The sequence below is a fragment of the Lasiodiplodia theobromae genome (assembly GCF_012971845.1).
Source record: "Lasiodiplodia theobromae strain AM2As chromosome Unknown scaffold_12, whole genome shotgun sequence".
Classification (NCBI taxonomy): domain Eukaryota; kingdom Fungi; phylum Ascomycota; class Dothideomycetes; order Botryosphaeriales; family Botryosphaeriaceae; genus Lasiodiplodia; species Lasiodiplodia theobromae.
The window spans coordinates 790526-803748 of NW_023336322.1; the positions used below are offsets into that span (position 1 = coordinate 790526).

At 51.8% G+C, this 13223-nt stretch overlaps 4 protein-coding genes across 4 annotated transcripts; 1 reads left to right on the top strand and 3 right to left on the bottom strand.

The window, feature by feature from the left end:
* Window positions 1-259: 259 nt before the first annotated feature.
* On the bottom strand, window positions 260-1445 carry LTHEOB_4682 (SesB-related regulatory protein; the record flags this gene model as incomplete). Its single annotated transcript, XM_035513743.1, has 5 exons — window positions 260-340; window positions 396-518; window positions 583-1035; window positions 1091-1181; window positions 1393-1445. The coding sequence occupies 5 exons, from the start codon at window positions 1443-1445 to the stop codon at window positions 260-262; spliced, it is 801 nt and encodes a 266-aa protein (XP_035374731.1).
* An 816-nt stretch (window positions 1446-2261) lies between these two features.
* Window positions 2262-3498, bottom strand: LTHEOB_4683 (Nacht and WD domain protein; the record flags this gene model as incomplete). The annotated part of the gene is made up of 3 exons (XM_035513744.1): window positions 2262-2285; window positions 2341-2466; window positions 2521-3498. 3 exons carry the CDS (start codon window positions 3496-3498, stop codon window positions 2262-2264), a joined length of 1128 nt encoding a protein of 375 aa, XP_035374732.1.
* Window positions 3499-4911: 1413 nt separating this feature from the next.
* LTHEOB_4684 (uncharacterized protein) lies at window positions 4912-9036 on the top strand (the record flags this gene model as incomplete). Its single annotated transcript, XM_035513745.1, has 4 exons — window positions 4912-5119; window positions 5170-5217; window positions 5273-8943; window positions 9007-9036. The coding sequence occupies 4 exons, from the start codon at window positions 4912-4914 to the stop codon at window positions 9034-9036; spliced, it is 3957 nt and encodes a 1318-aa protein (XP_035374733.1).
* A 230-nt stretch (window positions 9037-9266) lies between these two features.
* LTHEOB_4685 (Alpha beta hydrolase fold protein) lies at window positions 9267-10332 on the bottom strand (the record flags this gene model as incomplete). The annotated part of the gene is made up of 2 exons (XM_035513746.1): window positions 9267-10071; window positions 10133-10332. 2 exons carry the CDS (start codon window positions 10330-10332, stop codon window positions 9267-9269), a joined length of 1005 nt encoding a protein of 334 aa, XP_035374734.1.
* Between the last annotated feature and the right edge of the window lie 2891 nt (window positions 10333-13223).

Below are 13223 nucleotides of genomic sequence, written 5' to 3' on the forward strand. Positions count from 1 at the left end.
GATATCATCGTCTACGGGCAGAGCACGAATAAGATTGCAAATGACAAACATGACAAATTAGGGAAGAATGCTGCCATAATGGTAAAAGAAAAGAGCAAATCAGGAAAACAGAAGAAGCAATCGGCAAGCAGTTGGTCTTAAGGAAACGCCTCCGGTGGGCCGCTTGTCAGTGCCATAGGTACTGCCTGGAATACCGCCTGTGCCTCTCGTAACCTCGGGTGCTTTTCCTTCTTTCATTCCTCTTTGTTACGCTAGACTTCTAGCGCCGTCGCTCTGGGCCAGTCTTCAGTAAGGAACTATCGTTTCTGGGTCGATGGCCCTTGCCCCGGTAGTTGTTGGTCTGGGGAAAAAGTCAATTGCGTAATCTGTAACCCCCAAACAAGGACTGAACTCACCGTGGAAGAACCCGTCACGCGGATACCGTCTCGACTAGTGTTGGCAATCCCTCCTGCCACCACCCCCGAGTTTCCCGAAATCTCTTTATAATAGTTGGTGTCACCCACTACCGCAGACCCTGGCTAGACATATGAAAGTTAGCGTGACTGTGCAATGATAGCGAATGGATGTTGTAGAGATGCCTACAGGAACTGGGGCATCTTCAGGTTTGGCCGGTGGCGTGCCAAATTCTTTAATCCACTGGGCTAGCTGAGAAGAAATCTCGTCCCAGTTCTCACTCGCAATCTCGACCAATTCATCTTCAGACAGTAGTGGCGATGATGCGTACATCTTGTAGAAGCACTGGATCTGAAGATGCTCATTGCGGGGCTTCAAAAACTCCAAAAATTCGTTGTTGACACCAATGAGTTTCCAAGTCCGCTCCTTCAGGTTGCTGGGCATATTCGATCCGTCAAAGGCGAATAAGTCTTGAGCGGCTTTCGCCCACCTGGCAGCCGTTTTGCCTTCGAATGGTGTCTCAAAAAAGGCAAGCCCACGGATATTGTTGACGACGGCCGGGTCAGCATCCTGCTTAGATAACGCATTTGCGCACACGAGACCGCCAAGGTCGCGGGCGACAAGGATAATCGGACGATCTCCCTTTACCGAATTAGAGTCCGACTCTATATACATTTACATGTCTCTCTTTGCTTACTGTTTGAGCGATACCCTCAAGACCTCGAAGAAGCTTGGCAGAATGGTCATCAATTGACTTGCCTGTATGGTTGGGTCCGGGAAAGAAGTCACTGAACGTGGCATTATACCCAAATCGAAAGACTCGGGCGGTCTTTCCTGTTTGCGCTAGGACTTCCTGAGGCCAGACTATATGAGATGATGTCTCAGCCGCGCCTGAGTGGCCGTTACAAAAGCCATCCACGAAGATAACGCTGTGAAGTCTATTAGTCATCGAAATCATTTTTCGGACAGATACATCTCAAGCCCTGACAGCTAACGTACTCGACTTTTGCTCGGAAGGGGTTAAAGAGGGGCTCTCCGAATCCATCGGCCATAGTGGCAACTATGTTCGAGGAGGGCTGGTGGAAATGGTACAGGATAAAGAACAATCCTCGGCAAATATCACCACGTGGGGCCTTTTCCCTCTAATCAGTAAATTACAGGAAAATTTGAGCGATCTTCCGGGATTTCGTGTCGTAGGAGGGCGAAATTCAAAGAGAAATCGGGACACAATGTGCCAACAGAGCCTTAAACTATATATCCGGAACACGGCAGATTCAAGGCGTTATTTCGTTATTAAATTAGGCAGCAGCATGCACCCTTGTATATTCGCTAAAAAAGAATGCAGCCTTGCAAGTTTAGTGGAATTCTGCATAGCCTCAATAAACATAGGGTGGGGTTCATCTTTCATCGTGATTCGTGCATCCCTGCAATTGGCCAGTCTCATTCTCCACCATGACCCGCACTCTATCTCTGCAGACGCTCCGTTGTCGAATCACGTAAGGAACCATTAACCGCTACTCGGGTAATCGTGGGTATCTGGCCCCTGCTACGTTCGGCTTTTTCTTCCCTTGCTTTTTGCTGTACCTAGCCTGCAGAGTTTACAGGTCGCTGCTCCGGTCCCCGCTTGTCCTGCATCAACCACCGGTGATATGTTTGTGAAGAAGGTGCTATGCACTCTCCAGTTGCTCGAGTTTTCTAAGTCACCTCTATTTCATGCAATGTGTCTAGTCTCTCGCTACGGCTATTTCTGTCCTTATGTTTTGTCTTCTCTATCGCCTCTAACGTGACAGCGAACTGCACCCTCAAGGCTGTAGTGAGGGAGAGGGTCATTCCTGGGGTTAGTTTTGTTTCACCATTGGACTTTCCAACTATCGCTGTACATAGTTGTTGGTCTGGAAGAAGATCAGCCGGGCTACCTGTCACGGTCCAACGAGTATTTAAACTCACCACCTGAGCGCCCGAGATACGACCACCAGAGACGTTTCCCACCACAACCCCAAAGACATCACTGATTGGTCCATGGTACGTAGTTTTACCTTCACGTACATATTGCGGTTGAGATGCCTTGTCAATCTGTATACATCAGCCTAAAATAAAATCGGTATTCGTGAGAGGGACAGTACTGACATTGCTTTTCTCTGCTGATGCCATTTGTGGCTTCGGTAGTGGAGCCTCATTCTGTCCAATCGCCGCCAAGACTGCTTTGGCGTATGCTGCAGCCATGGCCGCAGCGTATGGTTGCCAAATGTGATTCTTGTGGGCATCCGCGTAGTCACTGACTCCTCGGATGACACCAACTGGTATGCGGTTCATGGTACCAGCTGCCTCCATTTCGAGGCCGATGACCTCATCCTTCAATAATGCTTTGAGTACGTCCCGCTTGCAGGCGCTCTTGACCAGTTTGTCTCCTGACCCAATACTCCCGTACCATACTCGAGTGCGTCTGGATGGCGGCCGTGGCTCCCGTTTGACTTCGTGTTCCTCTCCATCACTGTCATATTCATAGAATGCGTCATTCTCCTGTCCAGGGTCATTGAAGGTGCCTGTGGCATGTTCCTCGTTTTTGATTCTCTCGTAATAAGGCAAAAACCGCTCTGCATCGTTTGGCGCCCTGACTTGGATGCTGCCAATTGCGGATCTGACGACAGGCTCTGTGACGGCCAGAACATGTCCAGCGCGCAGTAGCTCGAACCCGTTCTCAGTTTCCTTGCCGAGGTCGTAGGGTATAAGGCCGGCGGTATTCGGGGTAGGAAGAGCGACGAGCACGTCGCCGAGACGGACATCACGAATGGGATCCCCAGAGAGCTTCGGGAGGCCGGCAGCGATCCCCACCAGCAGTCCAAACCAAAGATTGGGGAAGAAGGTTTTCACCCGATCGGCGAGGGCGGCCGCGGAACCTGTGCCGTACTCTTGGCCGGCCGGCAGCGTTGCAATGATAACGTTATGCCCGCACATGTCCCCAGCGTGGAACACGTAGTCATCGCCCCGGCCCAAACGGAACCTGCCGTCATGCTCGTTGTCCAGCATGTACAGGGCCGCTCGAGTCTCGATCTGGAGCGGGGCGATCCATGCGACGGTGTAGAGCGCCGGATCCAAAGTTACCATGGCGAAGAGACGATTTGGGAGTCGGGATAAGATCGTGCTTGACACTGTATGACGCTGCGCGTTGAGAGATATAGGAGAGCCAGAAAATCTAGAAGGGTTGATCCACCCGGAAGGAGATGAGGCAAGCCGGTACAATACCTTCGCCGAGCCAGCGGCACAGCAGCCGGCATGTGACCACGCAGAATCTTGTAAGGTCCTACCAAGAGGGGCTTGCCCTATTGAAAGGGTGTCAGCACACCGCTTTAAACCGGATGTTGTTTTCGTGTTTGATATGTATTCACCAACCAATCTTTATGTACTTTTGATGACTATGAACCAGTGTAAACGATGGCACCAACAGCCAAAAAGCCGGCGTGAGAATCAGACCGTCAATCAATTCGGTGTGGATAATGATGCGCAATCGGGCTCAAGGCAGACTTGGGGCCTAAATTGAATCAGTATGCGGGTCAGGGATGACGTGGCCGTGTGCATGCATCAGACCGAGGGTCCCTCTCGGAAAGAGTGGATTTGCTGCCTACACTGCGGCTGCGCTTCATGTACTGAGTTGGCAAAATGCGTTACTATTTTCAAGCTCACCCACACTAGGCGGTGAAGCGCGGAGACGTTTGAAATGCTTTTGGGGCAACTTGTGATGGCTGTCTGCCGCTTAGCGAAGGGATCCTCAGATTGCCTGGCTCCCGAGGCGGCACGGTCGCACGGCGGGATCTCCACTGAAATCGCCCATTTCAGCGCTCCTCCCAATTTCAATGAGCAATCGGAGAAATAACCTATTACAGCCTAGGATACTCGGTAAAATCCTGTTCTTGGAGCATTGTCCTTTCGGGAGAGTGGATCCTAGCGGTAACGAACATAAGGTGCTACCGACCGCCGAGGAGACTTCAGCTTGGAGGGCTGCGCTGGCAAGCTGAGAAAGTAGGTGTGGAGCCCATGTAATGTCGATTAGTGCTGTGATGAAAGTCACATTGCATACAGGTTTCACCGTAGCGGGGCTTTCAGCTGCACGCATGCCTCTCCTCCAATCGAAATAAGATCAAATCTTGTCTCATTCGTATTCCATAAACTAAAGCCTTCCGGTCACGTCTGGCTCACGAGGCAATACCCATTAACATTAGCATGCATACAGATGCACATGGAATGCCGTGCTCTAGCAACAGTGATCGTCACAGCTACAAAGTCACACCGTCCCTCCTCGCTCGGCTGACCCCAAAGCAAAACTTTAGGTGATACAAACGAGCATTAAATACAAGTCCCACCTTCACCAAGTGCCGTCCTTCAGCAGCATATCTCTGACTGGGGTCGACGAGTGTGTTTGATAGTGCGTCGAAGCACATTGGCACACCATACCCGTTCAGCACGCAACCGCAGATCATTCTAGCAGAAGGCCCAGTACCCAGCCGCTCGCCCTCTGTACCAATGGAAGAGGAGGATCCTCGGCCTCCACTCGCAGTGTCTCTGCCTATGCCCTCGTTTCCGATGGAAGACCCGCAGTCTGGGGCCTCCACACCAGGAGCAGACGCGGCACTTGTGAACATGGGAAGGACGATTTTCGCCTCGACTGTGGATGAGACGAGTGGAGTAGTTATGGGGAATGCTTTTGCCCGCAAAAACATGTCAATCACCGGTTAGTTTAACATCTCGTGCTTGTAAAACTATGCTGATATCTTCATACAGGAAGCATATCTGTAAAGGAATTCAATATGAATGCGTTCTCCAATACCAGTATGTTTTATCTGCAGACGACTATTCGGCCACTCAGTATTAGTAAGCCACGTAGCTAACTATCGTCCTTCATGGAATAAAGGCTATCAGGATAACTACTACGACTGTCTGAGGAGATTGGGCTCAACCACTTCCCAAGAGGACTTTACCATGGATTTGAAGAATGAAGAACAGTGGATTGATGGCACGTGTGAGTGGTTCTTCGATCTAGACCAGTGCCAGTCCTGGCACTCTGGAAAAGATTCCTCTCTCCTCATGTTCCTCGGAAACACTGGCATAGGAAAAACAATGATGTCCCACTTCTTGATAGACAAACTACTGGACGTGGAGAGCCAGCAAGATCATCACAAGGCCGTTGCCCACTTTTTCTGCGACTACCACACACAAAGGAACACAACCACGGCAGTTCTCGCAGGACTTCTTGTGCAGTTGTTACAGCAACGCAAAGAGAACTTCAAGCATATCAGTCATCTCTACGGTCAATACCGGGACTCACTTCCTGACAATCTTAACAACCTCTGGACCGTCTTCGTCAGGCTTTTGAAGAGTCTTGATGGTGACGTATACCTCATTATCGACGGGATGGACAAGTGCGATGAGACTTCACGGAAGGAACTCTTCACGCTATTCATTAAGTCGGTCAGAATTAAGAAACGGGATCTCACCATCAAAATCCTCCTGACCTCAAGGTCCGAATCGGACTTTCCAAAAATCCTCGATGGTCGCATATTGAAAGTTGAACAGAAGAACATCTCCGAACACCTCAGTGCCAGCGTCTCCAGGTTCATCGAAGTCCGGATCAAGAATCTTCCGGTTTTTTCGAACATGGAGCCAAAGATCCACAGGATAATCAGCAAACAGGCCGGCGACACCTACCTGTGGGCCTCGTTTGTCTTCCAGGATCTTGATAAAGCCTTGACCAACGAGGAAGTCGTTATGAAGCTCCAAAACCTGCCTCGGGACCTTCACGATGTGTACGACAGGATGTTGAGAGAGATCGACTCGGCAAATGCAGAAGAAGCCGCTTTCGTCCTGCGCATGGCTGCTCTCGCCCGGCGACCGTTGAGACCAAAAGAACTCGGCTTACTTTATACCTTACGTCCGGGAAAATGGAGTTCCAGTGGAATACAAGCGCTAGAGCAGGTGAAGCCTGACGAAAATCTACACAAAGCTTGCAAGTCCCTGGTTTACCTTGACTCATCTCTCGCTATACGTTTTGTTCACCAATCGGCCAAAGAGTATCTTCTTGACCGTCGCCTCTCGATCAATTACTCGAGTGACACCTTTTTCACTCGAAAGCTTCCCGTACTGAACAATAGCCGAATCTACAATTTCATCGCCTCCGTCATTGCAAAGATGCTTGGTACTCTCGGGCTCATCAGAGGTATATCACGGTATCACGTCGTGCCAGACGAGACCCATCTCCTCTTGCTCAGGATCTGCTGGACATGCATGAGCGCCAGAGAATTCCAACACGGAAAGCGGATAATTCAACGCAAGGAAGACGGCGAGCTTTCGCCCAACCCCGATCTGCATAGATTCCTGGAGCTGCGCCCCGAGGTTTCGTACATAGTCAATGAGTGGCAGGAGCACGCGCTGGCGGCCGGCCCGGCGTTAAGTACTTGCCGTGCTTGGCTTTCCGACAACTTACACAAGCTACCTACATTGCGCGACCTCTGGCTGCACCGCGTGGTCCTGGCTGGCGACATGAACACGGCTCGCCTGCTTCTCGACAACCACGCTGATGTCAACACGCGATGGGGTGAACACGGCAGCATTCTTCACGAGCCTTCATGCACAGGTAATGAAGAGATGATTCAACTATTGCTCGAACACGGGGCCGATGTAGACGCGAAGGGCCGACTGTTCGATAACGCTTTGGAAGCGGCCTCGTGCCACGGCCACGCAAAGGTAGTCAAGTTGCTACTTGAACACCAGGCGACAGTTAATGCACAGGATGAGGACTCCTGCTCAGCTCTTCAGATAGCCGCGGCAAGCGGGAACACCGAAATTGTCCGTACTCTACTCCTCCATGGAGCCAACGCCAATTCCTCTGGGTGCAAACACCCTCGCCCGTTACTAGGAGCCGCAACTCACGGGGACCTCGAGCTAATCCAACTACTTCTGGACCATGGGGCCGATGTCAATGCGCAGGGGCAGGGGCATGCCTACGCTCTGCAGGCAGCTTCGTGCGCAGGACATTTCGATGTTGTGAAGCTGCTAGTGAGCCGTGGCGCCGATGTCAACGCCAGAGGTGGCGAGCATGGCAAAGCGTCGGAGGCAGCCTGGGATGCGAATCATGATGAGATCGCGCGGTGGCTCATGGATCAGTCCACTCAGTCTGAAGCGGAGACCGTTCGCAAGAAGGATCAGGGTGACAACCCGTTATATCTGGCCGCACTGAGTGGAAGACTCGATGAGGTTCAGACCTTGCTGGAGCATCACGATGTCAATATCAGAGGTGGGACGTACGGCAGTCCACTGCAAGCAGCAGCTTACGATGGACACAAGAAAGTGGTTCAGCTTCTCATCGACAACGGAGCCGACGTCAACGCTCAGGGTGGGGAGCAGGGCTCTCCCTTGCAAGCAGCGGCTTATGATGGACACGAAAGCGTAGTACGGCTGCTCATTAACAACGGAGCTGACGTAAATGCCCAGGCGGGCAGTCAAGGAAACGCTCTACACATAGCGTCCAAACATGGACATGTTGGGACCATGCGGGTGCTGCTGAGCCACGGCGCCAAGACAGATATCCACGACGAACCATACGGTACCATCCTACACGCCGTTCTGTTTGCCGGGCACAGCGACACGGAAGTTGTCCGCCTGCTCTTGGAATATGGCGCTCCCATCAACGCGTACAACATTGATTTTGGTACTCCGCTAGTGTTGGCCGCTTCACAGGGGAACATTGCTATAGCTCAGCTACTAGTCGACAACGGCGCCAAGGTCAACGCGAAAGGCGGAAGGATGGGCTCCGCACTAGAGGCTGCTGCCGCTTCGGGCAACATATCCATGGTTGAGTTTCTACTCGGCCACGGTGCCGATGTTAACGCGGAGGGCAGCAAATACGGATCCGCACTACAGGCTGCCGCTATTAAGGGCAAAAAACACGTGGTTCAGCTTCTGCTCGACCACGACGCTGAAGTTAACGCGGAGGGCGGCCAATACGGCTTCGCATTACAGGCTGCCGCTATTACGGGCAAAAAGAGCGTGGTTCAGCTTCTACTCAACCACGGTGCCGAGGTTAACGCGAAGGGCGGCCAATACGGATTCGCGCTACAGGCTGCCGCCATCGAGGGCAACGAAGACGTGGTTAAGCTTCTGCTTGACAACGACGCCGACGTTAACGCGAAGGGCGGCGAGTTTGATTCTGCGCTACAGGCGGCCGCCTATCGAGGCAGTAAAAGTATCGTCGAGTATCTACTTGACTGCGGAGCTGACATTAATACCAAAGGTGGGAGGTACGGTTTTGCATTACAAGCGGCAGCCTATGGAGGTTCTAAAGCGGTCGTCGAGCTCCTGCTCGATCGAGATGCGTATATCAATGCTAAAGGTGGCCCGTATGGGACGGCATTGAACGCGGCACGCCACGGCAAACATGAGGCAGTCGTCCAGCTACTGCAACAGCTGGGCGCCTACGATGCGAAGTCAAGTAAAGGGATGCTGACCGGTCAAGTGGGTATGGAAAATGTCACTTCTCCAACATTGTCCTCGTCTGGAAAGGTAATGTCTCTTGTGGGAATGTTGGTTTCCTTTTGGGGACGCTTAATTTAATCTTCCCTGTAGTCTGAGATGTTAGCTAGACAGGCTCCTTGAATGACTAAGAAGCTTGTAGTACAAGTTTTGACTCTTCTCAAAACAATCATCTATCATCTCAAAGCATCATCACTATTTTCTATTCATATAAATGATGATTCTGAGTGCCTATAATATTTTCTCCTCTCCCTTGATTATCTCCACTACCCTTTTATGAGTTTGGCCAACACGTAGAACCATAAATTACAATGCCTCTCAAATAACAGCTCTTTCGTGTTCTCCATCCCACTTTAGAACTTCTCAGATAGCCATTCATACAGCGCCTTCCCCACCACGCCCGGCTTCTCCATCGTGCACCAATGCGTAGAATCGATGATCTTGACCGTCAAATCCGGCAGCAGCCCCGCCTTCTTCGGCCCCTCAATCAACTGCCACAAACACGCATCATCGCGCTCGCACCCTAAAAAGAACGACGGCACCTGCACCACGATGCGCTCCCTTGGCAACTCCTTCTCAACCTCATACTGATAATTCCCGGCCATAGCCAAATACGGCCCCAACGCCCCCGCCATCCCGCCCCCCTCCCTCACCGCGCTCAACCACTCCTCCCGCCACCCCTTCCCCGGCCTCGCATACTCCAGCACCTCCGCCTCCCTACCCCCCTCCACGAACGCCCTCAACTCCCCCCTCGTACAAAACTTCCCCCTAACCCAATGCTCCCCCGCCCCATGACACGCATCCCAAAAGCTCTCGAGATGCCCATCCAGCACCGCCGCCGCGTCGTCGGCCGTGAACAGCTCCCAATACGCCAACCGCGGCCAGCCGGTGGCTGCTTCCGTCGCGGCATTCGCGCCGGCTAGGTCGAACGGCGCGTCCGGCGGCATGTACGGCGCCGACAGCATGCCCAGGCCGACGACGAGCTCCGGGTGCCAGAGATACAGTCGTTGCGCGTAGTACGAGCCCCAGTCGTGCCCGATGGCGATGACGTTGCGCGTGATGCCTTCGGCAGCGAGGAGCGCGGCGTAGTCGGCGGCGCAGGCGCGGGAGGTGTAGTGGGACGCGGTCGTGGGGCGGGAGGATGAGCCGTAGCCGAGTCTGCGGGGTGCGGGGTTAGTGGTTTTGGGTTGGATGGGGGGGATGGGGGTGTGTGACGGACAGGTCGGGGAGGATGATGCGGAAGCCCAATGGCTCGAGGTGGGGGAGGACGTGTTTCCAGAGGTGCGCGTTGTCGGGGAAGCCGTGGACGAGGAAGATGGTGGGTTTGGAGGCGTCGATTGGTTTGGTGGGGGCGGAGTCGTAGTAGGTATACGTCAGGGAGCGGGAGGAGGTGAAGGTTTTTTTCGTGTAGCTCTCCATTGTTGCGTTTTTATCAGTGGTGTGATTTTTTGTGTTGATGTGGAAGCTGTCCACGGCGGGGTAGTGCTATATACTCGGCGCTTCGGCCGTACTCCGCAGGTAATCCGGCTGTTGGGGGACAAGGAATAGGCTCCGCCACATGTTTGAAACAGTCTGACAGGGTCTGTACTACACCACTTGAATTCCGCTTGATATCCGTATGAACTCCGCTTCAAGAGGCTCCATTACTTAACACAGTTTAGCGTTTGTATACAAAGTAAGACCTAAACTGATTTAGGGAAAAACAGCGAAACCAGGCGGCCATTTGCGAAACCAGGCATTGATACATCATTCAAGACCAATGAGCGGGAGGTTCAATTTTGGGTGACGCGTTGGCATATATAGTTGCGTAGTGGTGGTGATGATGGTGTTATCGGCGACTAAAGCTCCGTCCCAGTCCGTTCGGCGACCTCGCTTTCATTCAATCTCCCCACCAACTCCGTCCTGTTAGGCTGGGAGAAGTTCATCGCCGTGTACGTTGCCAATAGCAATCCTCCTGTTCTATCTCCTGCTCGCCGATCTCGTTCTCCATTCCCGTTCTTGTCATTCTTACCGGCGCAGCCTAAGCCGCCATAATTTTTCTTACCAATTCCGCCATCAGTGTTTTAACTTACTACAAAACGTGCACAAAGCCTTTTGGGAATATCATGGTTACTGGTGGTGTGAACAGGGCCATTTCTTGGCGGGCGCATTTTCTGAGTGAGTTATCGCCGTTCACGGACTTGGCAGGAGGTCGCCGACATGGTCGCCGATGGTGGACGAACTTGTGGATTTGAAGCTTTATATAGTAAATCAGCAAAATCAAACTTTATTAATTTAGAATTTCCAATAGTAAGGTGCAGTCTGCGAAGCCAGAGTAAAAGACTATTTCCATTAACTCAATACAATGGAAGAGGGGACTGGCTCGAATCCATTGGCCCGATCATTGCGAAAGTTCGGAGGATTTCTCAATCGGGAGGTGAACACAAAGTCACACTTGCTTGAGTTCAATTTGCTTCTCCTTGCTCTTGCGATTGGTATTCAAGATGCAGTGTCTTACCCAGACTTTCAATGTTTCGCCTCCAATCAAACAGGTAGGTCCCACGTTCCAGCAGCTGCACACGCATATGCGAAACGATTCGTTAACGAGAGCTTGATGTAGGAAACACGGTCATGTTCGCGGTTGGTCTCTTGGATGACCGGGCCACGAAGCTCATGCTCTCCGTACCGACAATTGGCTTGTCGCTCGGGTTCTTCTTGGCCGGCGTTCTGATTTTCGGACAATTCGCGAACCTCATACGGTCCGTGCGGCAACGGTGGTGGCTTGTTCTGTCTAGTATCTTGCAGACATTGATGATCACGGCGGGCGCGATCCTTCAATACAAGTTCCCTGAAGCGTCAACCAATGCATCTGCACTGGGGAAAACAGTGTTGGGATTACTGGCATTCTCCGCAGGGGCCCAAGTATCAATGGTGCGGGCGTTAAGGATCACAGAGTGAGTGCGCCGTCGCTGTTGGATTTTACCACTAACCTTTGTGCTAACAGCATGACGACCGCAATGGCAACGGCTGCGTGGGTCGATATCTTCATCGACCCGTTTTTGCTTGCTGGCATCACGAAGAATCGAAGCCGCAACCGGCGGGCGGCATTCCTTTTTGCTCTCATTGCAGGGAGTTTTCTCGGAGCCGCGACATACAAAGCTGGTGGTTCTGGTTTCGCTTTGGTCATCAGCGTCATCATCAAAACGATGGCAGCTCTTCTATTTCTCATCAACGACGAGGATAGGTCAAGGTATTTCTCAGAATAACGTCTCTTTGTTTGTTGCTACTGACAATTTAATTATGCAGTTTTCCAGAACCGCCATAGAATCCGCGCTTTAAGTTTTCACCGGTGTGTCAAAAGGCTACAATTTCCACTATCGAAAGATTTTAGCGCATGGATTATTCACAGTATCCGATCAACTTCGGCGTTTGATTTAAGTGACAACTTGCTGTGTGGCAAGGTGGACATACCTGTGTGGTGCAAAGAAATATCATCTAGACTTTACACTGTTATTATTTTATCTGAAGGCCCCTTCTCCAATGCGGCTGGGGTAGCCACACATGTTGTTCTATGCCTAGAGGTAGCCAGTTGGTGGCCAACTCCCTCGACGGAACGATTCCGGCCCCCAACTAGGACAGGCAGATTAAGAATGTTCTAGCCAAGTATATGCGTAGCTAGTAGCTCATGGCTAAATGTGTACCTTTCGTAGCCCAAGCTTCGTAATGCACTATCCCTCTTCTCGAGCTCGGACATAGTCCCGAGAACGATGAATGGTGTTGTAAGTAATGGTGCCTAATGACTCTCAAGAGGCTTTAAATTCACTTTCGTAACCATCGGCAAGTAATTCGGTAGTGTTAAGTCTCGAATGCGCTTACGCTCTATTACCCCGGAAATTCTACACAACCGTGTACACTTGGCCGTCGAGGGTAGACTCGGCGATATGAAAAGACGGCCGGCTTTGACCCTATCATCTTATTCTATCACCTTTTCATCGACTACGCCTTCTGGACCTCAGAGAAGATGGAGAACGGCACAACTGCGGGAGGCATCGCTGTGCAGAGGACGCTCAGCACGGAGGTTTCCGAAGGGGCGAAAATACATGAAACCTCCACTTCACTCTTTTAAAAATACAAATAGCAAGCTTTACGCATCCAGAGCTGTCACCGACATTTCAAAGCTCGGCTACGACCACGGACATAGCTCCCTAGATCCTTTCAAGGGCTCGTGCCTGATGACAACACACCGACTCGTTCGTATTGTCAGGTACAAGCGTATCCCCAACAATAGTCGCGTCGACTATGCGAGATCGTTCATCCTACATCTCTTTCCG